General features: G+C 43.3%; 1 protein-coding gene across 1 annotated transcript in view; it reads left to right on the forward strand.

The window, feature by feature from the left end:
- Window positions 1-25,975, forward strand: part of PHF2 (PHD finger protein 2) — a 146,829-nt gene that overhangs the window by 64,295 nt on the left and 56,559 nt on the right. Inside the window, exons 2-3 of the mRNA XM_054034178.1 lie at window positions 12,588-12,673; window positions 19,039-19,153. Of these exons, the coding sequence (XP_053890153.1) occupies window positions 12,588-12,673; window positions 19,039-19,153 (201 nt within the window). The remainder of the gene's footprint in view (window positions 1-12,587; window positions 12,674-19,038; window positions 19,154-25,975) is intronic.

Consider the following 25,975-nt stretch of genomic DNA (forward strand, 5'->3'; position numbering starts at 1 on the left):
CTTAGGAAAAAAATATCCTGTAATAAGGGTTGGTAAATATAATCTGACTGGTGTTTTTTTAGCTGGTTTTATGATTCAGGTTTGACCAATATGAATATTGTTGACTACATAAAACTTGAAATTCCATCAGTGAAATTCAAGGGCTTGTTGGCGTCAGTGTTTTGATCCTGTATCCGCTATTATTTTAACTCTCCTCGTGGCTTGTATCGCTCCTGCTGAGAAACGCTCAACCCATGTTTTTCAAAATTATTATTGTGATTTTTTCTGTAGACACTATTTCTCATGGGTTATAATTTTTAGAAAATCAGTCAGAGCAGCTGGGTGTTCTTTCAAGCTGTTTGGCATTTCAAATCACTGGGTCTCGGGAGCTTAATATTTAGATCTTCCTAGGTATGTCTTTATTCCGGATACATGAATAGATATAGAGTGTATTTTAGTGCCTGCATACTGTAGTTATGGGGTCTGTACCAATGCCAGAGATAGATCAGATTAGATAATGTGATTTGTTAGCTCCCATTTTGCAATTTTAAAATAATTCTTCGACTAGCTTAACTTGGCTGTAACATTTGTTTTTCAGGAAGGTCCTGATTTCACCTAGTCTTACAAGTAGCTTTCTAGAGGTCAAGTGATTCATGCTGCCTCCCAAAGGGCTAATTCTCTGTTATACGCCACAATTGCAAGCAAGTTTTTTTTTTTTTTTTAAAAGGTGGTTTAGTCATCCAAAGAATAAAGTGTATCCAAGATAGTACAATTTGTACAACGGGCTAAAAGGAATATGTCTAGGAAGAAGCCGCGCAAGCAGCTCCTCACTGTCATTCACGCCAGCTTCCATTTCTGTACAGAACTATGATATGGCTTTTATTAAGTTAGTTTTCTAAAATGAAAAGGGGAAGTTATCTTATACTTTAGGCTGTCGGAGGAGGGCTAACGAACTGTCAAGGCATCCCTGACAGTCAGCTTAAAGCACAGCTGTGAACATAAAAGAAAGATGGCAGCAACCCTGCAATGCATAACAAAAGCCCCAGTGAATCACAGAGTGCAGATAAAATAAAAATGAATCAATATCCCTATTCCCCACCTCTGTTAAACATCCCCCCCCCGGACCACATTTCCTTCGCCAAAGGCTCCCTCCAAAACGAGTCTGACAGGGTGCTTGAAGAGTCAACAGAAGGGGGACCATATGCCAAAGGAAAAGTTCCCCCTGCCCAATCAGCTTTGGTTGTATGTCACAGGGAGAGAGGCGGTCTCTTATATGAGTAAGTCCCAGGCTGTTGCAGGCTTGGTAGGTCAACGCCAGCACCTTAAATTCCATTTGGAAACCTACAGGCAGCCAGTGCAGCTTACAAAGCACCACTTGAATGTTCTCACGCTGTGATGCTCCATTTACCAAGCAGGCTGCTGCATTCTGACTAGCTTTACTTTCTGAATGTGTTTTGTAACACACACCTGTATTTACCAGGAGCAAACTGCAGTAGCAATAACATTGTGCCTCTTTACACAGACAATACCCGCCTACCTTGTAGAGCGTGTGCTAGAGACAAGGAGTACTTTTTAATGGTACACCTACAATTCTCATTGACTTCAGTGACTTTAATGGTGCTCGGCACATCCCAGGATTTGGACCATGGCTGTTTAGCTCAAAAGCATATTCCTTGTGTAGAAAATATGCCATCAAGGTAGATGAGACACATTTTTAACCACCATTTTGCTTAGACTTGCTTTCAGCAGGTTTAACTAAAATGGAGGTAAAAGCAGGTCCGGCTGCCAGAGCCCTGTCCCCATCATGCTTCCTGCTTGTGCTAACACCGGCTCAGCTGGATCATTCTATACACCAGTGGGAATTTTTCTGGAAATGTCCACAGCGCAGACCTGCTCTGAGGTTGATATGCCTTAGTTTATACTCCCTTAGACACTGCATTGCAACAAATAATCCACATTAGTTATACATTGTGCTATTTTTCCCTCCAGCCCCTTTACTATATTATAAAACCCTCAACTCAAAGGGGCATGGTCAAAGTTTTTAAAACAGAAAATGAACTGCCTGGAAGATGTTATAATCTGATGTGGGGGAAATCCTCCAAGTTCCAAATACCGAGTACGTTTGTTTTAAAGTTGCTATTATTGCTGAGACTACAGAAAATAAACAGCCATTAAAAAAGCAGCGTTTGCTGCTCTCTGTGCTGGCTATACAGTAACATATACCTGGTTAACACAGAGCGATGCTGACATCATTTGATGGTTCCAATGAGCAATGAAAGAGGCTCTGTCCCTACATGAACCAAGGGCCAGATCATGCAGCTGCTGGAAATCTTTTGAAAATCTGAGGATTTGTGGAATGGAAAAGGACAAAATGTTTTATTTACAAACTCCTACAAGAGTATTCCAAACAATGGAGCCCACACACTAAAGGAAAGCAATTAAAAGAGCAGTATTCAATTGCACCACTGAGCATTTACGTAGAGCTTCTCCTCAAAGCCCTACACAAATATTAATGAATTAATCTGCACAGCACCCTTTGAGGTAGGCAGGCAAGTAGCATTGTTTTGTTGATGGGGAAGCTGAGTCAAAGAGGTTAAGTCATTTGCTTGGGACCACATGGGGGAGTTGGTGTAAAACCGGGTAGAAACTCTTGGCTCCTAGTCCTGTGCTCAGTACTATGAAATAGTTTCTTTTTATCTCCACATCTCCTGGTCCAGGTCCTCTGGGTTCCCTGATGTGCTGCCATGACCCCGTTGATGTTCCATTGAAAGTAACAGGCTATCAGGGTGACCCTGGATGCATTCTGTTCTCCCCTGGAATGTTCACCAAACAGCCAAAGGACTGCTGCCCTGTCAGGTGCAAGGGAGGGGGAGTGCACGCTCAGAGTTCAGCACTTGGTGCAAAAAGATGAAGCAGCAGATGGCAATGGCATTAGAATCTTAAAAACATCAGACTGTAGAGGGCACCTGGACATTGAACCTATTTTGCTAACTCTCTTGGAAATCCTGCCTGTCAGTTTGTTTTTGATTAGCATGTAGGAGACTTGGATATTACAGATTTTATGTGCTTTACATGGCTTTGTTCTAGCAGGTCGTTGAAGCAGCTGTCTAGCACAAACATTGACAGGTGGATTCAGGGGATAGAGTTTGTTTTGAAATGAGGGAGTTGCTGAAATCTGTACCTCCAAATGTATTTTCTCCCTACACTGGCTCATCTGTAAGGCCTTCCAATTAAATGGAATATTGATTACTTGGTATATTCAGAGTTTGCTCTCATTTAGGCCCTGATTCAGCAAAGCACTTAAAATTAACATGTGCTTAAATTCTCTGCTGAATTGGGCCATAGTTTGGATTTGCTATTCTCCCATTCTCATTCTTCTTTCCATTCTATAACATCACTTGCCTCCGTTATGGTATTTGACCTATCGTTAAAGCACTTGCAGATGTCATCATTTGGTCACGTGAGAATCAGTGTGTCAACCGGTCTGGTAAACTTGATAAAAAAGCAAGCCCTTGCTGAAAAAGTTCTGCAGCTGAGCAAGTTAGAGCTTTCCTTAGGCTGACTAGGCATTCAAGTAAATGCTTCAGTTTTGCTGAAATTGCATACAATGTCAGAGCTGAGCAAAAAGAGTAATAAAAGTTTGATCAAGTAGATGCGGCAGTGCTGGATAACCATAAAATATGGGAGGATAAATCATGATTCTTTTTACTTCTGAGAAGTCCTGATTTCTCTCCACTCTTATTATAGCGCAGGTGGAGGCTTCTGAAATGGGGATAGGTGTGGTGTTCCCACAAAGCCCTGTGGGGCAAGAGTATCCTACCTTTCACATAAGCTACAAGCGAAAGGAAGAACACTGCTGCTCAGTGAATGATAAATGTCTTGCAGGGACATTGTGCTTTTAGATCCTGTGCTGTTATTAGATGGAAGGGGAGTTCAGGTGAATTATGGATCACCACCTTTACTAGGAATAAAAATACCACACTTGTCTATTTTCCTATCACTTTTCCAAACCATGTGGTTAGAAGCTGTGTCCTCAGCTCTCAGGCATGCATCACACAGGGGTCAGTCTCTGCTGCTCAGCATGACCCCTGAGCCCTCCTGCTGCTAGGGAGCCAGCACCAGGCCCTGAGCAGCCTACCTATGTGTGCTGCCTTCACTACCACATAAACTAGCCAGGCCTGAGAGCCGTGCCTCCTGTTGCAGCAGATGGGAAAATGGGTCTCAATCTGCTGACTCTGGGCAAATACACCTCTAGGTGCCATCACTAGCTTCCTCCCCCACTCCCCCTTCCCCCCCAGAAGGAAGAGAAAAGAAAGATTGTGTGGGTAGGTGACTGAGGGCAGAGAGAGGGAATGGGGCACTGAAAGAGGGAGCGGAAGTGAGTGGAGGATGAATGAAGAGTGTTAAGGAGAAATCCAGAATGATGCTGGAGAGGGAGTCAGTGAATGGGAGAGGAAAGGTAGAATGGAGCTAAGGGGATGAGTTGGCGAGAGGATGAGGGGATGGGAGCGGCTCCATTCAGAGGTTTTAAACTTGACTCTGGCAGTCATTTGTTCCACACAAAGTAAAAAAAAGTAAGCTGGATCATTGTCTGACACCACAGCCTTTCCATCTCGGGGTTTCCTGGGAATCAAGAATCCATGAGCACACGCTTGTGGCTTTGTCACTGACTTTTATTAACATTGGTGGCAAAACGCCCACTGACTTCAATAGGGGCAGAACTAGGGCCTTGCTTTGTACTGTTGCATCTCTGTGTCTCAGTTTCCCGATCCATAAGCTGAGAGTAATACATACCTCACCAGGATGTGGTTGTGAGGATTGATTGATTGTTCGTAGAGCAACTTTGAAATCTTGGATGAAAACTGCTATTGAAGTGCAAAGTATTATTGTATTGCTCCCCACCAGTGTGGTGCTGGGTTATTCCCAAGGTCTGAGGCTGGAGCACCCTCAGTGTTGTTACTTGGGGTTGGGAGCTGATTCAGTGTGAGAACAAGACACGTATATTTCTGGAGTCCTTTGAAATTAAGAGTGAAGTGCCTGTTCTAGGGCAGCGTTAAAAGTCTCTAGGCCTTTCGCCCTATTTTGGTAAGGCAGAAAAGAGTTAAAAATAAGTTTTAATTAAATTAGCAGAATACAGACCCAGGAGGCTTGTATTGATTTATATGTCTTGTGCTAGTCAAATTAAAAAATCATGAACAATTTATTCAACAACTGATGCAGTGAATACTACCTGATCAGCTTATAGAGCTAGTTGAATAATATAAGTGACAAACCCGCCCCCCATTGTCAAATAAACTATTTGACAAATATTAGGTGCCAAGCAATACTAGAGTGTAATACAATATGCATCAGAAGAGACTGATCACATCTGAAAGTGAACAGGTGAAAATGACACACGTAAGTGTGTTCTGAGGCAACTGTAATATAATCGGTTCAAAAGTGAGCCGTTAGTGTCCTAAGAAGTCACACTATTTCTTTACTATATTGCTTTATTAGGATGGGGGTGAGGCAATAAGACTACTTCAAAGGGCCCGCTTCTGGGCTAAGAGCTCTAAAATGTAATGTAGCTTTGCAGGTTTTGTTACCAAGAATTGTCCTCAGAGTGGATACAAATATGAATTTGTTTTAAAAAAAAATCATTTTTTTATTTAAATATTTTTTAAAATCAGACTTTTTATTTATGTTGCTAAAATTGCTAACATTTTTTTTACTTGTGTCTAGGTTTCTGAATTGTTAGTAGAATATAAGATTTTACATAGTTTTTTTTATTAAGAAGTTTCACATTTAAAATGCTTCCATGCTGAAAAAGACCTGTCCAGGGCTTGTGCAAACACCACAAACTCAAAAAACGGACAAGCAAATTGCTCATGCTATATTTGCAACCAGCATCACCTTCCACTACATTGAGCTTCCTTGAGTCAGGAAAGCTGAAATGCTTTGGCTAGAACAGGGTTCGGCAACCTTTCAGAAGTGGTGTGCCGAGTCTTCATTTATTCACTCTAATTTAAGGTTTTGCCTGCCAGTAATACATTTTAACGTTTCCAGAAGGTCTCTTTCTATAAGTCTATAATATATAACTAAACTATTGTTGTATGTAAAGTAAATAAGGTTTTTTAAATGTTTAAGAAGCTTAATTTAAAATTAAATTAAAATGCAGAGCCCTCCTGGACTGGTGGCCAGGACCTGGGCAGCACGAGTGCCACTGAAAATCAGCTTGTGTGCCGCCTTCGGAATGCGTGTCATAGGTTGCCTACCCCTGGGCTAGAATATACTCTTCTGATGGGGTTGCAGTTTGAAGTCAATGAGATTTAGGCTTCTAAATCACTTAAGTGCTTTTGAAAATCCCATACGTAGGTGCCTAAATATGGGTTTAGAAGCCTAACTGTAGGCTAATATTTTTGAAAAATTTGGGTCTGTATAAAAAAGTTTGCAATAACTTTCTTAGTGCATTGAAAGTCTAAACAACTTTTTGTTGTTAACATTGAAGCAATTTTGTTTTGAGGTGACTAAGATTTTGTACCATTAAGAGAGAAATTTTTAATTAAAATACAATTTCAACCCATGATCCTGCAAACACTTCTGCATCTGCTTAACTTTAAGCATGTTATGTACCTACTCAAATGATTGCAGGATCAAGGCCTTAATTTTTTCTATTTTATTTTTTGCCTACAGCGGTTTTGTAAAATTCAAATAAGATACCCTGCCTATACTGGCATTTAAATTTTAATTGAAAGATGCAATAGCACAAATTTCCAACAGGTTTTACAAAGCCTCAATATGGTTACAACTTTAAACATATTTTTTTAAATCAAGTGATTTAAGTCACTTATTTAAATTGCCTTGATTAAAATCACCCCAGCCTGATTGTCCTTCATACTGAATTAACAAGAAAATGTTTTGGAAACATAGATGGTTAATGTCGTTTTCCATCTTTGCAGGCATTTTTACAGGTTGGGCAAGAAAATGGAATAGCATTTTTTAGCTGAATTTATAAGATTCTCTCTCTCTCTTTGCTCGGGAAGAACCCTGTTGTCTTGTTGCCTGAGTAGCGTGCCTTGCATCAGCATAACTTTCTGCACCAGATGTTTCCTTGGTCCCCAACTGACATGTTTACTGCTGTAGCATCTCACATGTTAATATCAATGTCACAACGAATGAGGTTCTTTTTCAGGTCATTTCAGGAGCATTTCTTTCCCTCCTCTTGATCCTTCACCAATTAAAAGTTCATTGTCTCTGTATTTGTTTGGGGAACCTGGTGTCTTCCAAAAGGAGGACATGTGCAGTCCTGCAAATCTTCGTAATTGTCACCATGTCAAAAATGTAGCAAGGGACAGCTCATAAGCCAGAGAAATGGGGACTGCCTGGGGATCTACCAATACCTTATTAGGGCATGCAGCCATGGTGATTGTGTGCACAATTGTAGTAGGTACCTAGTTGCACACATAAGTGGGTCTGTGTGTGGTAATTAGGTGGACCCTAGGTGTCCTTGCATTGCAAACAGTACCACACTTGTAAAGGTCTCTTTCAGAAGGGTAATCTGCATGGTACTGTGTGTGTGATTTGGGAGCTGAGAGAATCCTGCTGAGAGGTGAACATATTGTTCCACAGTGTTTATAGGCTTTTAAAAACTGATTCTCAGACCACTAACCCAAATGAGGCCAATAAATTTGCTGTTGCCCAGAGTGCTGCTTCCCAACTCCACCTCCTGCTGCTGCACCCTCTGTTGCTTCTTGTTCCCTTAAAGGAGCAGCACCTCAGAGACTGCTCTGTCCCTTGCTTCCCTCCCCTGGCCTGGGAAACAGCCATGCTCTGCTCCCTTACTCTCATCTACCTTCTTGTGAAGCCACTCTGTTGTCTGCTCCCTCCCTGAATCCTTTCTGAAAACCAGCTCCTGGACTTCAGCTGCAAGCATCCCAAGCAGTTAAAGGAGCAGTACTGCACAGATTAAGGAGAAGCCAGCTTGTGGCCCCCTTGCAATCATAGCCTCTGGAAGTGGGGAACAGACAGTGAGGAGGCTGGCAGCTGCTGCGGTCCCAGGATATTGGCCAGGATTCCAGTTCCCTGTGCTGTTTTCAGCTTTGGCTGCGCTTTTATAACTATTGTTTCAGTGCTGGATTTGCAGTTGCTTTGCAGAACCTCTCATGTATGATCTGATTGCATCTCTTCATATGCATAATAGGTCAAGGGTGCCACTGTTCTTTGTGGTGGTGCTGTCGTGTCCAGGTTCCATAGCAATAGACTCATGTGGGAATCACTATAGCATGGCCTTTGGCTGTAGTCTGCTACCACACTTGTTACATCTGATCTCACTTTGTCTAACTTTGAACCCACTTGATCGCTGTATGTGTGGGGGTCAAATGTTTGACCCAAGCACTGCGAAATGTGTTTCTCTCTTAAGAGAAATGGGGGGTGGGGAGAGAAGAAGCAGGGAGAAGCATGACAAACAGATACAAAGAGACTGTGCAAAAAGGCACAGAGAGGGGCAAAGAAAAGATGCTCATGAAAAAATAAATACAGTGCACAGCAGGCACGCCTGCCATCCGCATTTTAGGAGGGCTCTTCTACAGAGCAGAGGGTTTCCTTTAGCTAGTAAAACACTTTTTTTAAAAGAATGACATCACTCTTGAGAAAAATAAGGTGTTAAAGCAGTTAATGAACCCATATTAATTTTGCAAAAAGTTTTGAAATCTACATTGGTTCCCCATCCCTACAGTCAAGTTCTTTAGCCAAAATGAGGTTACAGGGGGTAAATTAGTGTAGCTGAATTGCTGGCAGCACTGGAGGGAACTGTTTTTAACTAACCTTCTATAGTGTAGATTAGGGTTACCATACGTCCGGATTTTCCCGGACATGTCCAGCTTTTTGGGCCTCAAATCCCCGTCCGGGGGGAAATCCCAAAAAGCTGAACATGTCCTGGAAAATAGGGACGTGCTGGGCCGGGGCCGGCGGTGCTGGGCCGGGGGTGCTCGGCCGGGGGCTGGCCTGGGGGTGCGGGGCCGGGGGCCGGGCCCGGCGGTGCTGGGCCGGGGGCTGGCCCAGGAGCCGGGCCGGGCCCGGCCGTGCGGGGCCGGGGGTGCTGGCCCGGGGGCCAGGGTTGGGGGTGCGGGGCCGGGGGTGCGGGGCTGGGGCCGGTGGTGCTGGGCCGGGGGCCGGGGCTGGGGGTGCGGGGCCAGGGCCGGGCCCGGTGGTGCGGGGCCGGGGGTGCTGGGCCGGGGGTGCTGGGCCAGGGGCGCTCGGCCGGGGGCTGGCCTGGGGCCGGCACCCCAGGAGCCGAGCCAGGCTGGAGCTGCTGGGGCCGGGGCCGGCCGCCGGAGGGAGCCGCTTGGTTGCGGGGGCCAGACTGGGCCGCACCTCCTCCCCCCACACCCCCCCCCCCAGCTTACCTGCTGCCTGCTTCAGGCTTCCCGCGAATCAAATGTTCGTGGGAAGCAGGGGAGGGGGCGGAGTTGGGGCGGGGACTTTGGGGAAGGGGTGGAGTTGGGGCGGGGACATGGGTGGGGCTGGGGGCGGGGGCGGGGCCCCGTGGAGTGTCCTCTTTTTGGACACTCAAAATATGGTAACCCTAGTGTAGATGAGGCTTTAGGGAGTGGTGGTGACTACATGTCTTGAATGGAAGGCTTTATTCATATGGAATATTACCTTCCCCCATGAATAATCCTGTTGACGTCAGTGGGATTATTTGTGGAGTAAGGCATTATTCAGTGAGAGGAAGGTTCTCCTAAAGTAGCCCAGAGTTGGGATAAAGGTCTGAATTAGTGCAGCAAGGCACTCTGGGACTTTAGGGCCAGATTCTGCCCCCTTACTCATTAGTGGAACTACTCTTGGAGTAAGGTACTGCTCCACACAATGAATGTGGCAGAATCTGAGCCTTAGTAAATATAAATATGCAAACCCTTGTGCAGAAACCATACCCTAGGTAGGATGACCACATGCCCCGATATTCAGGGCTTTGTCTTATATGGGCGTCTATTACCTCTGGTACCCTGTTTATTTAGGGTCAGTGTGAGGGTGAAGCCTGATCCTGTTTGCTATACATTATTCTTATTTTCCTATTTGATTCTCCTTAAATAACTTTTCCTGCCCTAAGAGCAACAGGTCCCTCCATACACTCAAGCCTTAGCCCCATTATTAGTAGCTTTACATACCTCTTCATAAAGCAAGGTAAGCCTGTTCTCGGCTGCTTAGTGTAGCTAAATATAGACTTTTCAAAGGACCACTTTAGAGCCTAATCCATACCTTTACTAAGCTTGACAAGTTGAAAGCAGTGGCATAAGCAGCTGATGCAGCTTTTTGGAGATATGAATGCTACAATTCTGTTTTACTTGTGCTAATTTATGAGGTTTGTTTAAATTCTCTGATGGCTAATCTGGCATTTTACTGCCGGTAAAATCCTTGACCCTAATGATCTGGACTGTCGTGATGATTTTCCTGTCCTTAATTTTTTTTCTGTAGGTTTCCAAGTCAACAATTTAGAGAGATCAATTTCTTTTGTATTTGTTGAAGTACTAGAGCAATGCCAACAGATACAGCCATATCTATATTTTTACAGAGGGGTCAAAAAATTTTTTATTGCCATACCAACCAGATAATGCTAGCAATACAACTCAGGGACTGGACCTTCAAACATATGGGCTAACGTGGTAGAACTTGTTTTGCAGTGATCCACTTCTCCTCTCCCTCGCACTATTATAACTTTTAGCATTCACATTATTTAGGGTTCTTTCAGCGGAAAAGCATGTTTTGTATTATTTTGGTTGCAGAGATTAGATGAACATATACAGCTCAACTCCGAATGAGCCTGGGATACTGTCCACATAGCGAGTCACATTTTGTTAGTGCAAGTGTTGAAAAACAGTCAAGAAGATTTCTGGCAGAAATTGGACAACATTTTTTGAGATGGTAGTCAATAACCATGCTAAAGGAAGCCATGCCATAGACCACCTCCTAGTGCAGATGTTTTTAATGTGGTAGTCACGGGGTTTGTAATCATGTTAGGTATGGATGTGAGTTGTGTTAAAATGGGTTTCAAAAATGGCTTCAGGCACACTTTTACAAACACTAGTGTGGTCAGGGCTTTAGTGCATTTCAGGAGTCAAATATTTCTCCATCCAGGTTTTAGTAAGACTCTCCTCCTTCCCCAGATATTACAAGGAGATGGCCCATGCTGGTACTGATGTAGTTGAGTGACTTGGGAGAGCATAATTTTATTGGCACAAGTGGCACTGTGACAAACCCCTATTGCCTGTCTCTGTGAAAGGGAAGTTAACTCATTTTTATAGTGGAGGAATGCACTCAGCTTTACCAATAGTCAGTTAAAGATTGTGGATCAGATTCTGACCCAGAATATGTCCCCTTTGCGCCAAGCTCTACAGCTGAGGAGTTTCCTGGATCTAGCCCATCCTCCTTCCTCTGGCATGGGGTGGGGGGCATACCTAGCAGAAGGGTTACAGTCAGGGCACTCTGGCAATCCCTGGCTGGTGTAACAGCCCTTTGGGGCCGTTTCAACTAGTGTATGTTAGAGGAATCCTGAGACTGTCTAATTTATGTTGGGGACTGAACTAGTCCCTGGCAGCCCAGAGGATCAAGGCAAAGATGGTATAGATCTACCTTTGTCTCTCCCCCCGCCTTGGGTCCTGTGTTGAGCACAGTTTCTATGGAAGAAGAAATGGGGGGCTGTATCCTTAGGTTCCCAGCCTGATTCATGGAGGATTTGAAGTTCTCTTTTCTGTGCTTCAAATTTGCCTTACATAGTCTAGGCTGTTTTAGGCAGAACAAGCGTGAAAAAAATCCTGTTTGCCTTTGCTCCATGTGGAGTTCGATTGTTTGGCTGGCTGCTCCCTACTTTGACTATACAACAACTTCTTATCTTGGGTACTTCATTCCTTTGTAATTTAGTTTTGTTTTCCTCCTAGTGCTCTGGTCTGCCGTTGGATTGCATTCACACAGCATGCCCGCAGGCTGCACTGTATTGTTACATATGTTGTGACATCCAAAATAATCTCAGTGGGTGTTCCGAGCAGCTGCCACAATACAACCTATTTTGGCAGCCAAAAGTGCAGTGAGCTTTGTGTGTCACCCTTTCCTTCTCTTCTTCATAATATTGTAACAGAGATGGAATCTACTTATGTTGTGCATGTTATATATTATTGTGTCCCTACCACTTGCCAACATTGCCCTACTGTCTAACAACTGTCCATAGGTATTTTGTAAAAGGGTTTGTGTTTTGTTTATTGTCTTTGGGGTGGATTGAATTTCCAGAACGGTGTGTAGATGGGAATATTATTTTGTCCCAGCCAGCTAATGTGGTCTTTGTGAATGGAGCAAAGAAATTTTAATCAGAGTCTCTACTCTGTAAGGGAGGCCCATATTGAACTGGCAAACAAGTGTCTGGGAGACACCTCTTTCAGTACTAGACCAGCAGTGTGGGCTGCAGTGACATTTGACCTGACCTTATGCACACAGAAGAGGTTCATCACATTTTGCCTTGATATACCCTTAGTGATTAACATGGCTGCATATTAATTGCAAAGTTAAAATTTTGATCACTTTGTATATTTGCACCTTTAGAGCCAGTCTGAGGATGGTCTATTTTTTTTTTAATATTTTAGTTGTGTTGGCGTAGAAGAAGAGGAGGCACCAGATATTGACATCTATCATTGTCCGAATTGTGAGAAAACCCATGGAAAGTCTACTTGTAAGTATACCTGCTTGATTCCTGCGCCGTCTCAAGTAGATACTTTATGTTTAAGCAATAGCTAGTTTCTCAATGTTTGGCTATAAAAATATATATTTTAATTTAAATGTGTTTCTTACGTTCTATATGGCAGTCCTGCTACAATGGGATTCAAAACACAGTAAGGGTAACAAAGATGGGGCTCTTGGACTGGGACTAGGGAGATGTAAATTCATTTCCCTGCTTAGCCTAGCCCAGGCATCCTATGTAACCTAGGGCAAATCATTTCATCTACCCCATGCTCAGTCCCCCATCTGTAAAATGAAGATAACACTTTCCTACTTCACCAAGGTGTTGAGGATAAAATCCATTAATGAGGTAATAGTTCCTGGTTAGGTAGATAGATCTGATACAGTCACTTATTGTAATTACACTATGGTTTTTGTCTTCTGATAACAAGAATAAGAAACACTGTATTATGTCTGGCATGCACATATGGTTGTACAAGGGTTTGCTGGGGCTCGACCCTCTCCGGGGCAGCGGGGAGTCACGCCGGCTCACTACACACCATTGAGCTGGGGGGATTCGTCCGGCCGTGGGGTCTCCCTCGGCAGCCCTTGCTGTAACCGGAAGAAACACGGTAAGCCCGGCCCTGGCTCAGGGCGGGGCAACAATGCTAAGTCAGGGCTCTGGCCTTCAGTCAGGGCTTGAGCAAATAGCGGTACAAACCGTAGCTATCCTGGGCCCTAGGTCAGGGTGGGGCAACAAACGCTGAGTCAGGAGCTCAGGCCCTGTCAGGAGCTCAGGCTCTGTCAGGGCTGAGCAGCCACGGTATAAACAGTGTTAAGCCCAGGCCCTAGGTCAGGGCTGGGCAATGCAGAGTGAGGTGCTCAGGCCCTCAGGCAGGGCTGAGCAACGACAGTATAAACAGTAGGGAGCCCAGGCCCTGGGTCAGGGCGGGGCAACAATGGGTCAGGGCTCAGGCCCGCAGTCAGGGCTGAGCAACAACAGTAGGCTCCAAGCCTCCAAAGGCCTGGGAGAGGGGAGACTGCCACCCCCGGGTTGGGTGGCGGGGGGGGGGACGCAGGCCCTCCCACTCCACTGCATCCCAGCCCGGGGCCCTAGCAGCGGCAGAAGACCCGCTGCTGTGTCAGTGGGGATCCTGGCCGCAACACATTGACATGGGCTCTGGCAGTGCTGCAGCCAGACTAGGGTCGGCTGCCCCCGGGCTACTTCCACACTCCCCCTCGGGTAGTACCTGGATCTGGGTGTTGTCCTCTGGGGGGCCAGTACCATGGGTTCCTCTGGGTAGTAGGTGGGCGGCAGGCCCAGCAGCTCCTCTGGGTAGCGAGCACAGGGCAGGTCCGGCAACTCCTCCGGGTAACGGGCGCAGGGCAGGGCCGGCAACTCCTCCGGGTAACGGGCGCAGGGCAGGGCCGGCAACTCCTCCGGGTAACGGGCGCAGGGCAGGGCCGGCAACTCCTCCGGGTAACGGGCGCAGGGCAGGGCCGGCAACTCCTCCGGGTAACGGGCGCAGGGCAGGGCCGGCAACTCCTCTGGGTAACGGGCGCAGGGCAGGGCCGGCAACTCCTCCGGGTAACGGGCGCAGGGCAGGGCCGGCAACTCCTCCGGGTAACGGGTGCAGGGCAGGTCCGGCAACTCCTCTGGGTAACGGGTGCAGGGCAGGTCCGGCAACTCTTCCGGGTAACGGGCGCAGGGCAGGCCTGGCCAGTCCTGGCGGCCGCCTTGGGCCGCGGAGTCTTCCCAGTCACGAGCTAGGCTGGAGACGTCTGGTCTCTCCGGCGGCTGGGGCCTGACTGAGCTTTGAGGGCGAGCCTTTGTACTTCCGGGTCGCCGCCGGACCCTCTGAGGGGCAGGCTCAGAGCTCCCTAGCTCCACCCACTCCGGCCTCCGGATGGGCTCGTCCCCCTCCGGGGCGGCAGGGAGCCACACTCCCCTCACTACAATGGTTAAATGGCAATTTTGGTGGCCGTTAAAATTTTAGGGTACATTGGGGGAGCTGGTTCTTTCTCAGGCAAAACTCCCACCTGTATAAAAAGATTGCTGATGTGAGTGGGGGTTTTACCTGATAAAGAACTGCAGGATGTTTTTGCTTTGGCCAAATGAATAAAGAATTCTGTTTACTATACAAGAATATCCTTCCCCCAATCGTTGTGAAAAATTAAATGCTTAATTTAAAAGCATTTTATTATAAATATGCTACCAATTGGCAGAGATTGTTGCTGTTATGCAACAAACTACAATTAAGAACACGTAGAGGAAAAATATTACCCGCATTTTCCTCTAGGTGGGTTTGAAAGCCTCACCCTGCCTATTTCTCAAATTTGTAGTGACACACATACATCAGGAGTAGGTCAAATAAATAACTACAAGTCATCTTTAAAGTGAATCATTTAGCAATAGAATGGCTTGTTTGGAAAAGGAGTGGTCTGACTGAAAATATGCAGGGTCAGTCATTGCCTCATTGTGGGAGATAAAGCATGATTTTTCTAGACTCTGAGTGAAATTCTTTTGTTACGTTAAAATGTATTTGATGCTTTTCTTGCTTCCACTTGGCTGTTAATTATGAATGATGGAAGACATCTTGTCTTCAATGTGGAAAAAAAAATCAGACAGAAGAAGCATAAGTCTGTAATCAGGAATTAAATATAAATTACATAAGAAAACATGGGTGCATAATCTTACAATTCAACCACTGGCTGCTTCAATAAGAAGATTACAAGAGTAATATACCAATTATGACAAGTAGTGTTGAAATAACAGCTAACTTTTAATTCTTTAAGCAGGTTCTTGGCTTTCCGTTCCTTAACAAAATCTGCCTTTGGCAATGTGTCTCTCACAGTCAGTATTGCACAGTATGGTAGATATAAAGGTGTTGTATCAAAAACATTGCGACTGCAACAGTCTTGTAAACATATGTGGTTACAGCTGTGGCAGAAGTAGAGTGTCATACTACATAGGGACGGCTCCAGGCACCGGCATAGCAAGCAATGAATGCGGCCAATGAAGGGGAGGGCGGCATGTCCGGCCGTTCGGCGGCAATTCCCTCTGGGAGCGAAGGACCTGCCACCAAATTGCCGCCAATCACTATCGCGGCTTTTTTTTTTGTGTGTGCTTGGGGCGGCAAAAATGCTAGAGCCGGCCCTGATACTACAACAACAATGCTATGAGGTTTTTTTTCACTGTTGTATCTAAGATACAGCTTATCATGACATCACAAAATCAGTCATTAGAGTGTAAAGACGTTAGTGCTGAAATCTTAGTTTATTACTGGAATATCACAAACTGAATATTCTTGATCTGTATGTTATAGTTTCTCAAAATGAACAGCAATTTTCAAGAACATTAAAAAAACAACACCAATTATGTAGCTTCTTATAGCCATAAAATAAAAGTCGTATAAGTCACATTGCAAAAATGAAATGTCAGGGTGTGATCCTTCCACCCTTTCATGTGGTGTGTGTAACTGCAACAGACTGGAAAAATTAGGGGCCAGTCTTGAAGTGAAAGCAGGAACAGGCCCTATGTTAAGTTATTCTGTCAAACAGTTGTGTGCAGCGTGTTCCCGGACTTGTATGAGATTATGAATTTCATTTGTTGTTAACTGTTACAATTTATGTGTAAACTAGCTGAGTTATCTTGCAGTATCAATTTTGTATTAAATGAGTAGGTGTTGTTCCAGATATGATAATTCACGGCCAAGATTTAATTATTGCAAGGCTAGCAAAGAGAAGCACATGTGCACTGATTGTCTCTGTTATGTAACTTGCATGAATTTTAAATATATTTATATTTCTGGTGAACGCATTCCATGATGTATGCTCTTCAGATGTCAAAGTTAAAAATCATGTTCCTTTTCTTACATTCTCCACTTTACCAATGTCACTTGGTGACTACTATTTCAGAAAATTGCTTGTGACATTTAAAGTCATTTTGATTTAATGAAATTTGGAGATACTTCTGTTTGGGGAAAAAATATACATTTGTTGTTATTTAAATTTAAGTGCTCTGTTTAGACAAGCTTGGTTCATTTTGATAACGCAGGGGAAAACATTTGGCCTGATTTCCTTCACACCAGTGAAAATCAGGAGAAATTCCACTGAAATCAATGAAGTTACAGTGATATAAATAAAAGGGGAATCAGGCTCAAATGTTTGAAATAGTGTCAATCAAAAGATAACAAAATGAGTTTATAGATGTCCTTTGGTTCTTAATATATTTATGTACGTTTAAGTATACATCTGAATTCATGTGGTGTATTCAGCTTGAGACAAAAGTGAGAGAATATAGTTATTAGAGCTGGTTGAAAAATCTGATATCTCGATGACGATTTTTTGTAAATTCAAAATTTTGATGGACAAGTTTTGCAAAAATATTTCTGCATTCTTTGCCAACACCCCTCCCCCGCCCCCCCCCCCACAACCCTCCATTTTTTTTTGGCCAGCTCTGTTAGTTGTTTATAATTTTAAATTATATATTACATTTCTGCTGCAGTTGTTCCCAGAAGCCCGAATCAAATATTCCTCACTGTGGTTCGCATTTTACAAACGTAGTAAAGAAATTGGCTGATACTGGTTGTGTAATCCCTGATGGAATGCTGCACTACGTGACACAGCATCTATGAGGGAGATTTAAAATGGGAATTAAGCATCTATAGATTTTTCAGTAGGACTTACCTGCCCTTTGTGAAAATATCACCCTAAGTTACAATGTTATTTCAGAGTGTGATGATTGAAAAGAGTTGCAATGAGTATTTATTATAATCTACAGCTTTATGACTTTGTCTAGAAATATAGGCAATTTTGAGGTAAAAGAAAAGAAGGGGTATGATAGAATTCTCTTAATGACACACCTGTTTAACTGGGCCAGTTGATACGGAACAGAACCAGGATGTTGGGAGATTGGTAGAGGTCATGGGAAGGGAAAGTGGGAGGGAGTGGTGTACATGTTGGGGTTGATTCCTATGTTACTGGGAGTATTGAACTAATACACTAAGCCTGACGGGCATTAAGATAAAGAACTAGCAGCTTTAATGACTATATCCAGCTAGGCTGGAGAGCAGCATGGAACTATTAAACCGGTATGTGTTGTACAAAACCTGTCTCTACTTTCAAAGTCCTGGCCAGCATACTGAGGTGGCTTTTCAAGGTCTAAGCATGTTATAGTTTGGGCCTCCCATCTCCCCAGCTCCTTTGGTAGTCAAAGAGTGAGTGTGGTGGGAGGGGGAGGGAGAGGGGAAGGGGAGGGTTGTGAAAGGGCACATGCCCAGTCATGGTGATAGAGCCAGGTGGCTTTCTTCCACAAAACTGGTTTGAACATAAGAAAAGTTTGGGTTTGCTTTGAGGTTTTGTGGAGTCTCAGGTTTCATATTTTATCCTAACCAGCTTGCCCACCTTTAGGTACAATATGAACCCAGGATACAAAAAATTCGGAGGGCAGAAAGCTTAAAATTAGAGGAGACTGCATTTCTGATGTCAGTAATTTCCTTCCGCAATAAACACCCCACGTGAGTCTAGAAGCAGGAGCAGCTGAGAGTTTTAATGCTGATTATTGGTAAAAACTGGAATGGTTCTTCTTGTCCAGTGTTAAGCGACTGTTGAAAAGAAAAGTCAGAAGCAAGTTGACATGTGACTTGATTTGACTGTGCATATTTCAGCTGATCCCATTTCCCTGATCAGCTTGCCTAAATGCCTGTCATCCACTGAGAGCATGAGCCAGGGGCATTCTGCTCTGCCCCATCAACATAGTATGAGTCTGGCTTGTATTTAGAAGCATGGTAATGAAAGACGCTCCAAAAACTGGATTGGATGTGAACTTGCGTCTTTTTACACTGAACATAGATACTAGATTTTCTTGCCAGAATGAGGCATTTTGTATTTAGGGCCTGATCCAAAGCCACTTGAATTCAATGAAAAGACTTCCATTGACTTTGGCTCAGGCCCTTGGAGAGGTGTGGCAAGGAAAGAGCATGTTCATAATGATCTATGCTACAAATTGAGAGAGCAGAAGAGAAGATTTTTTGGGAGGTTTACAATAAAGATTAAGTGTGTAGTCTGGCAAGTACAAAATGTTATCCGGAGCCTGCATTTGCTTAATGCTTGTGATAGCCGTAGAGCTCAGTAATTATCCGTCTGGTTTCCCTTATGTTACAAACGAACACGGTTCAGTATGTAATAGATCTACAGGCTACAGTGTAATTGTCTAATGGTGAATCAGAACACAATGTTAAAATTAACAGTGCTGCATAGTGGGCTTCTCTTTTCTTGGCTTGCATAGAAAGTATTACTAAGAACTTTCTCTCACAGAATGTTTTAATAAAGATCCCCTACTTAGCATATGGTGCTGTCCAATTCACTCTCTTTCAGTGAAAAAGAAAAGAAATTGGCATAAACATGATACCGGGCAGTCAACAGAGGTCAAACCTGTACAGAATGGGAGTCAAGTCTTTATAAAGGAACTTCGAAGTCGAACTTTCCCAAGGTAGGTTATTCAGCTATGTAAGTAAAAGTGTGATTACTGTGATGCACGTGGCCAATTATAATTTGTGCTCAAGTGGAGGAGGAATTGTGGTGAATGTCGTTTGCTTAGTTTATATACAGCATAGGGAGAGGAGTGAATGAAAGAGAATTCCCCATGTGAACGTTTGCCATGTAAAGACCTAGTTTTAAGCTAATTTCACAGACTTTAAGTCTTTAGTGATTGTCATTACGTGTAATGGCTCGAATTCTCCTCTCAGTTACATTGGTGCAGCACTATTAAAACAGGTGCTTTCCCCAGTTAGCTGGTCCTGTTCCTTACTAACACCTGTAACACTGGCGCTAATGGGGTCCTGGGAAGAAGTAGCAACTAGAAGGAATCCTGTTACTTTATCTTTAAGGACCTGGAGCCTTGCAGAGAGAGGGGTGGGGGCTCCACTCTCACTCAGCCAATAAAGAATGAGCTGGGAGAAGGGGCCAGCATAAATGCCGCCTCCTTCATAGCAGAGTAGATGCCTGTGGACACGGCAGGGAATAAGAAGGCTCCTCCAGGGTCCTGAGTTATCAGGGAGAAAACAGCAGTGGAGCAAGTTCTGCCTGCTGAACTCTCCTTGCCCGAGGGTGGAAGGGCTGACTGGGAAAAGGGCCAGGTGGAGGAGTAGCTGCCTGAGGCTCTACAGCTGCTTAAAGTACAACTCCAGCTCCAAGGAGGAATTGCAAGGAGGCTCCTGTCTTAAGGAGAGGGACACAGGGATTGTCTGAAGTACAGCCCAGCTCTGGGAGAAGGGCTGGTACCTCCTGAACAGGGTAGGAAATGGACTGAGACTCTTACATAGGCCCAGAGAGGGCATGGACTTGAGCAGCTAAATAAGTGAGTTGCGCTCTGCAGAAGGAATGAATAAATCAGACCCCACAAAGAGAGGTTGAACTAATCCGGTCTGAAAAGACCCAAGGGTTGCTGAGTGCAGTGAGCCTTCGGGGCCATGACAGGGCGCAAGCGTGCGTGCTGGAGTGGCACGGCCTACGACATCGCCACACAGTAATACTTAGGTGAGAAACCTGATGAATTACGTTCAGTACTCAAGAATAGTGCAGACTTTTCTGAAGTCTGTCTCAGCTTGAACAAAAAGGTAGCCACATCCTTAGTTGCTACAGTAACAAAAACTTGTTTGGGGTATTGATAGTGGGCATCTTACACATTTATTTTGTAACTCTGTACCTCTATTCATCAGAATGATAATTTTTTCTGGTTCTTATAAGTGTATCTAAGTAGTGATTGAGACTATTTCACAATTTGGAGGCAGGTAGAGTGTACTCAGTAAATACAGAAGTTCTATAATTTATGGAGAAGATTGCCTTAATTTAAAATATCTGCCCACAAATCATTACTCTATGGGGAATCAGCTGCAAATTTATTTGCCAAAGCTTCTTTTTTGTGAACATTGTGTATAGGTGTATTTTTCACTTAACTCAATGCTTAGCAATTTTACTTGTATGATTTTAGACCTTTGAACTCTTTGGTTTTCAGTTTAGCTGTTTTTGGACTGGCCACTTAAAAACTATGTTTACCAAATTGTGCAGCTATATTAATAGATTTTAAGGCCAGAAACAACCATTATGATAATCTTGTCTGACCTCCTACTTAACACAGGCCACAGAATTTCATCAAAGTGGTTCTTGCAATTACTAGGTGAAACAGAATAGAATATTCAACAGATTTAAAATATCAAGTGGTCACATTTAAACTGCTTAGCTGGAGCAGATTGACAAATTCCTTTTCAAACTTTTTTTTGGGGGGGTCTTTGAGGGATCTCTTCAACTGCCAGTCACTCCAGTGGGAGGTGAAGGCATTTGGCACCTTAAAAGGGCGTAATTAACAGCTTGAGGGATCTGGCACTGATTTATTCAAATCAGGAGTCTGACTTTCACCCGGTCCATGTTCATGTACATCCATGCGTGTGCTCCCAAATCAGGGAGGTTTGCATGCAGTTGTAGGTCTTGCATTTGCATCTTTCTTGGCTTTGAGTCATTCTGCAGCTTCTGTAAATTTGGCCCTCAGTTCGTTTTCACCGTTTTCCGCTCAAGATGGATGTGCACAAAAGAGAATCCCCACTGCTGAAGCAGAGGTTCCAAGGAGGAGTTTGCAAACAGTTCATCACAGGATTTATCCCTTGGCCATTTACAGTTGTGATGTTAGTAAAACAAAAAACTTTTGGGATTGAGACTGACTTAATAATGAAAATAATTGGTGCAATTGAAACCTGCAAACGTTCACAGACCAAAATGCACACTAACTGTCCAGATCTGACAAACCCACAAAGGGGCTTTTTTTTTTATTTTTAAGTTGAAACCTCTTGCCTGTGTCATAGCACAAAGCTGAGGTGAAATTGTGTTACTGAACCCCACCTAAAGCCATAAGCCTTGTGGTCAAGGAATCCAAGGACCGATTGAGATCAGCGGAAATTGGGAGGGGAGAGCCAATAAAGAAAATGGGACAAAAATGGAGCTCTGCTGTGTGACAATGTGCTCATTTCATTTCCTGTGTTCCGGGCCTAAAGAGAGTTAACTCTGTCAACTTGATTTTACACTTTTATTTTGGGTCTTTACTGATTTCTCTCCCCCCCCCAACCCCAACAACAAATAGGTATCTCCCAAGGGCCTTAAATTCAACACATTAACCAAAACCACTAAAACACTTTTAAAAAAATTACATTTAAAATCAGCCCACTGGTCCCAAAGTACACATCAAAATATCACGTCAGGCAATGAGGCTGGGTATCTGGATGGAGCCGCTCTAGAATTTGACAGTGAAGATCAGTTTGGAGGCAGGGCTAGTGACAGGGAGAGGTAAATGATGAGTTTGAGATGCTTGGACCCATATTTTGGCACTCAGTGGGGTATTTAGGAGAAAAGGGGGTAAGAGATTATTTCACCAGGGCTCAGTAATACATATTTGTGACTGGCTTATCATGGCTGACTGGGATTCAGTTCCTACATTATTAATACCAAAGTAGCATTAAAATGAAAAAATATAAATACCACAATTTTCAGGTGCCTGAAAATTTCAAGGTCTCTGTTTCTGAATAACAGCTGCCAACTGCTCTGGTAGATACGGAGCTCCTTTCATGGAGCTCCTTCCTATCTGTGAGCTTCTGTGGGCTTTTACGGGACCAAATTCATTGGTGACTTAAACAGACATGTGAGTTACATGTGGGGTGTCCCTGGGCTATGATGCAAGCGTAAGGGTTTAAGTGATAAACCAATGTAATGTGAACCAATTGGGCATTCTCTGGGTGAATAAACTGAATGTAATTTCTCTGCTGAGTGGCAGAGCATGTATAGCAGAAAAGTGACAGGAGGATTTAAAAGAAGAAGAATATAAAGCATCCAACCCATACTTTATTTGGCAGTTTCCTGTTAGTTACTGTTTCTGCTACATCTCTCCCATTTGCACCTCCTTAACATGTATAGATTACCCTAATTTTGCATTCCCAAATTGGTGCAATTTGCACGATTTATCTCTCTTACACGCCTTTTATATCCCATTTGCACTCACGGTGTAACTTGCATCACCAATGAAGTTGTCTGAGGACCTTTTATGGGACCTGCACCTGTTTACACTAGTGACAGGTGAATTTGGTTCATTCCATTTAACACTCTCCTGTAATTTAATGGCTCCACCCTTTGCTTCTCGTTCCTAGTTAAACAGCTCCTCTTCAAGTTCACAGGTTGCATAGAGTTTAGGTGGAGCTCATCTTTAGCTAAGTCTCTTTTACCTCAAAAGGTATCTTTGTTCCTTAAAGCATAAAACCCTCCATGAGCTAATAACACCTCATCTGCACCTTGGGGCACCAGATATCCATCTGGGACTAATAGCACTTAATTTCTCAGAAGGCCATCTCTGAGGATCTGATCCTTAGATAGATCAGAATCTCAAGGCTCACTCTTTGCACCTTAATGACACCTAGGTGCATGAAAAGCACTGTCCTTACTAGCCCTGGCTTAAACTCTATCTATCAAGGAAGTAATATCTGCTACATGAACACACACCTGGCAACATACCATGTGGATCTGTTATCATCATAACACAGGCTTTTATATATGTGCTTTTGGAAAAAATCCTCTTCCAGTGCCCTTACCTGTCTGTGCACTGAGTATCTGAGACGTTCCCAATAGGAATTCAGTTTACCTCTTGATCATCTTCCACTAATTTACACAGTACTTGGAACTGGTTAGAAGGCTCCAGAAACAGCCTGGTCCCTTAGAATGGTTACCACTGTCTTCACCTTTTTCCTATTTGTATCTAGTCCTCTTGTCCTCCAAGCATCCCCTCCTCTGGAGAGCTGGCATGGCTGTCTGGCTAAAGAATGTATCAATAAACTTCTCACTTTCTCCCGTGTGAGGCTTTCAATCGAGTTCATGAATCCTGGGGAAAGTTAAGAATTCCAGAACCTCATTCAGAAATTCACCCATCTGACACTGCGTGTACTTTCTCCTGCTTCCAACCGGCAGTAAGCTATCCTCAATGGAGCTTGATCTCAAAATCTACTCACCCATGCACAAAAAGCCCCCAGATCCTGGTACTCAGAGAGCTGCATCATTTGAACTTCGGAATCCCATTATGACAGTCCTGATTAGAGCAACAAAGAAGGGCGCTTTCCTAACTGCTTGCCTGTATTTGAAACAAACCCACCTTTCAGCAAAGAACTCCAGTCAGGACTATGCCATAGTTGTATCTTATGCACTGACACACTGAGAAAATACAGTAAATTGAGTAAGTTGTTCTGGACTTCACCATGGCAGTATTAGTGTTTGTATACCTGCTTCAGCTGTTACTAACACAGTCAGCTGTAGTTCAGAACTAACACAGAAGAGGGCAGTCAAGCATTAGTCTCAAGTATTTCTGGCGTTGTTTTGAAGGGTCTATTATCCCTCCCTTGGCGCAAGTATGAATCTCACATTTGTGTTTTGGCTGTTGGTGCCTGTGTGCCCACTGTGTATGGGAGAATAGATCTCTCGGTATACACAGTAGTGCATTATTAAAAATATCTTCACGAGCTTAAAGAATCTTCATACTTGTCCCAGTAACTAATTTCCCCATTTGCCTCGGTAGACTCAGAGGAGAAAATAGCATTTGTTAGACGCTTTTGCTAGGGGACTGTTACTATTTGGGGACTTGTAGTTATAGAATCATTAGTCATTTTCACAGCGAACGTGCCTTTGAAAATGTTTGTTAAAATATTTTAGTAGTGAGAAGGTCCAGAGGTTGGATTTCTGAAACTTCTGAGTTTAGTTATCTAAATTTGGTAAAACTGCTGCATTGTATCAGTTTTTGTTAATTACTGTAAGACCTTAGTGTTTGACTGTGAGTTTTAAAGAGTTTAAGTGAACAATTTTCCTTAACGTTACATAACATTTTGAATGTTGGCTTCTTTAAATTGGAATATTTAACACTGTTGACGTGTCTGCATTGAGCACTGATAACTGACTGTTCTCCACACCCATTGAAATTGGTTCATTAACACGAAGTGTTACCTTCGATGTTTTCAGCAGTTTAGGCACATGAATTTATTGCAGAACATTTAAACATGCTTCACATCTTTTGCAATAAATTGATTTATTATTTCAGTCTTATGCATATAATTGGAATGTTGCAATGAAATGTGAACCTGAATAGAGTTCAGTGGAATGCAGTTAGCTATCTAGTCACAAAGAGGCCTGATTCTTCACTACCTTGCACCTTGTATAGTCACTTAAATCTATTCAACGTTGGTGTAAAATGCTATTCAATTAGAATGGTAGCATTTAACACACTGCTTGAGAAGGTGTGAATGACTACACAAAGTGCTAGGAGTGGAGATCCAGGCTTCCAGTTTCTAGCTGTTATGAATTAATTTCCAAAAGACTTCACGATTTAGTACTATTCCTGGTTTGGGCTCCTCTTCTTCTAGATCCAGGTTTTTGGCCTGATTCTCAGATGCCCTGAGCACTTACAACTCTTATTCAAGACAGTGGGATTTTTGGGTACTTGGGAACTTTCCAGATCATGCCCTTAATAAGAAAAGAAATATAATAATTTTAGTTGCAACATACAAAGTCTTACATTTTGTGACCAGTGAATAACTGACAACAATTACTGGGCAGAATTATACTCTTGCCTGGAACTGAAAGAAGAATTTGTCTATTAAAATTATCAGGGAAAAGTTGTAAGTTAGAATTGTTGGATAAACAAAACAAGTAAACGTGTGTGTGTGTGTGAGAGAGAGAGAGAGAAAGAGAGACAGAGCTAGCTAGATAGATATATAAAACACACACACAGCTACTTGCTGTTGAAAGAATGTGCTTTTGACTGTCTTTGAATACATGTACTTATATATATAATGGGATGAGATATTAAACTGGCAGTCATAAGATCCAGCATACAAAATTCATGTTCAGTTTTATTCGACACACTGACTTCAGTAGAACCATGACTTCTTTCCTATTGTTTATAGTTTCCAATAGCAAAATTCACATTATACGATTAAAGGTGCCTAAGGGAGTTAGGTGTTCAGTTTCCATTGAGTTTCAATGGGATTTGGGCACCTAACTACCATATGCTCCTTTGAAAATCCCAGCATTTTGTCAATATAAGTAGAAGCCAAGGACATTGTTTTGGATTGCTTAAAAAATATCAAGCCACCTGATTAAACAAAGCAAGAGATACAAGGGATAAGTTACACTGGTCTGCAATTTTTGAGAAGTCGTCTGCTTCAGAGATAAAATGTGCTATTTATTATGTATTTTGATGTGCTAAATTCAAATATGACAATTAAAACAACTGATT

This window comes from Malaclemys terrapin, chromosome 7, assembly GCF_027887155.1.
Source record: "Malaclemys terrapin pileata isolate rMalTer1 chromosome 7, rMalTer1.hap1, whole genome shotgun sequence".
Taxonomy (NCBI): domain Eukaryota; kingdom Metazoa; phylum Chordata; order Testudines; family Emydidae; genus Malaclemys; species Malaclemys terrapin.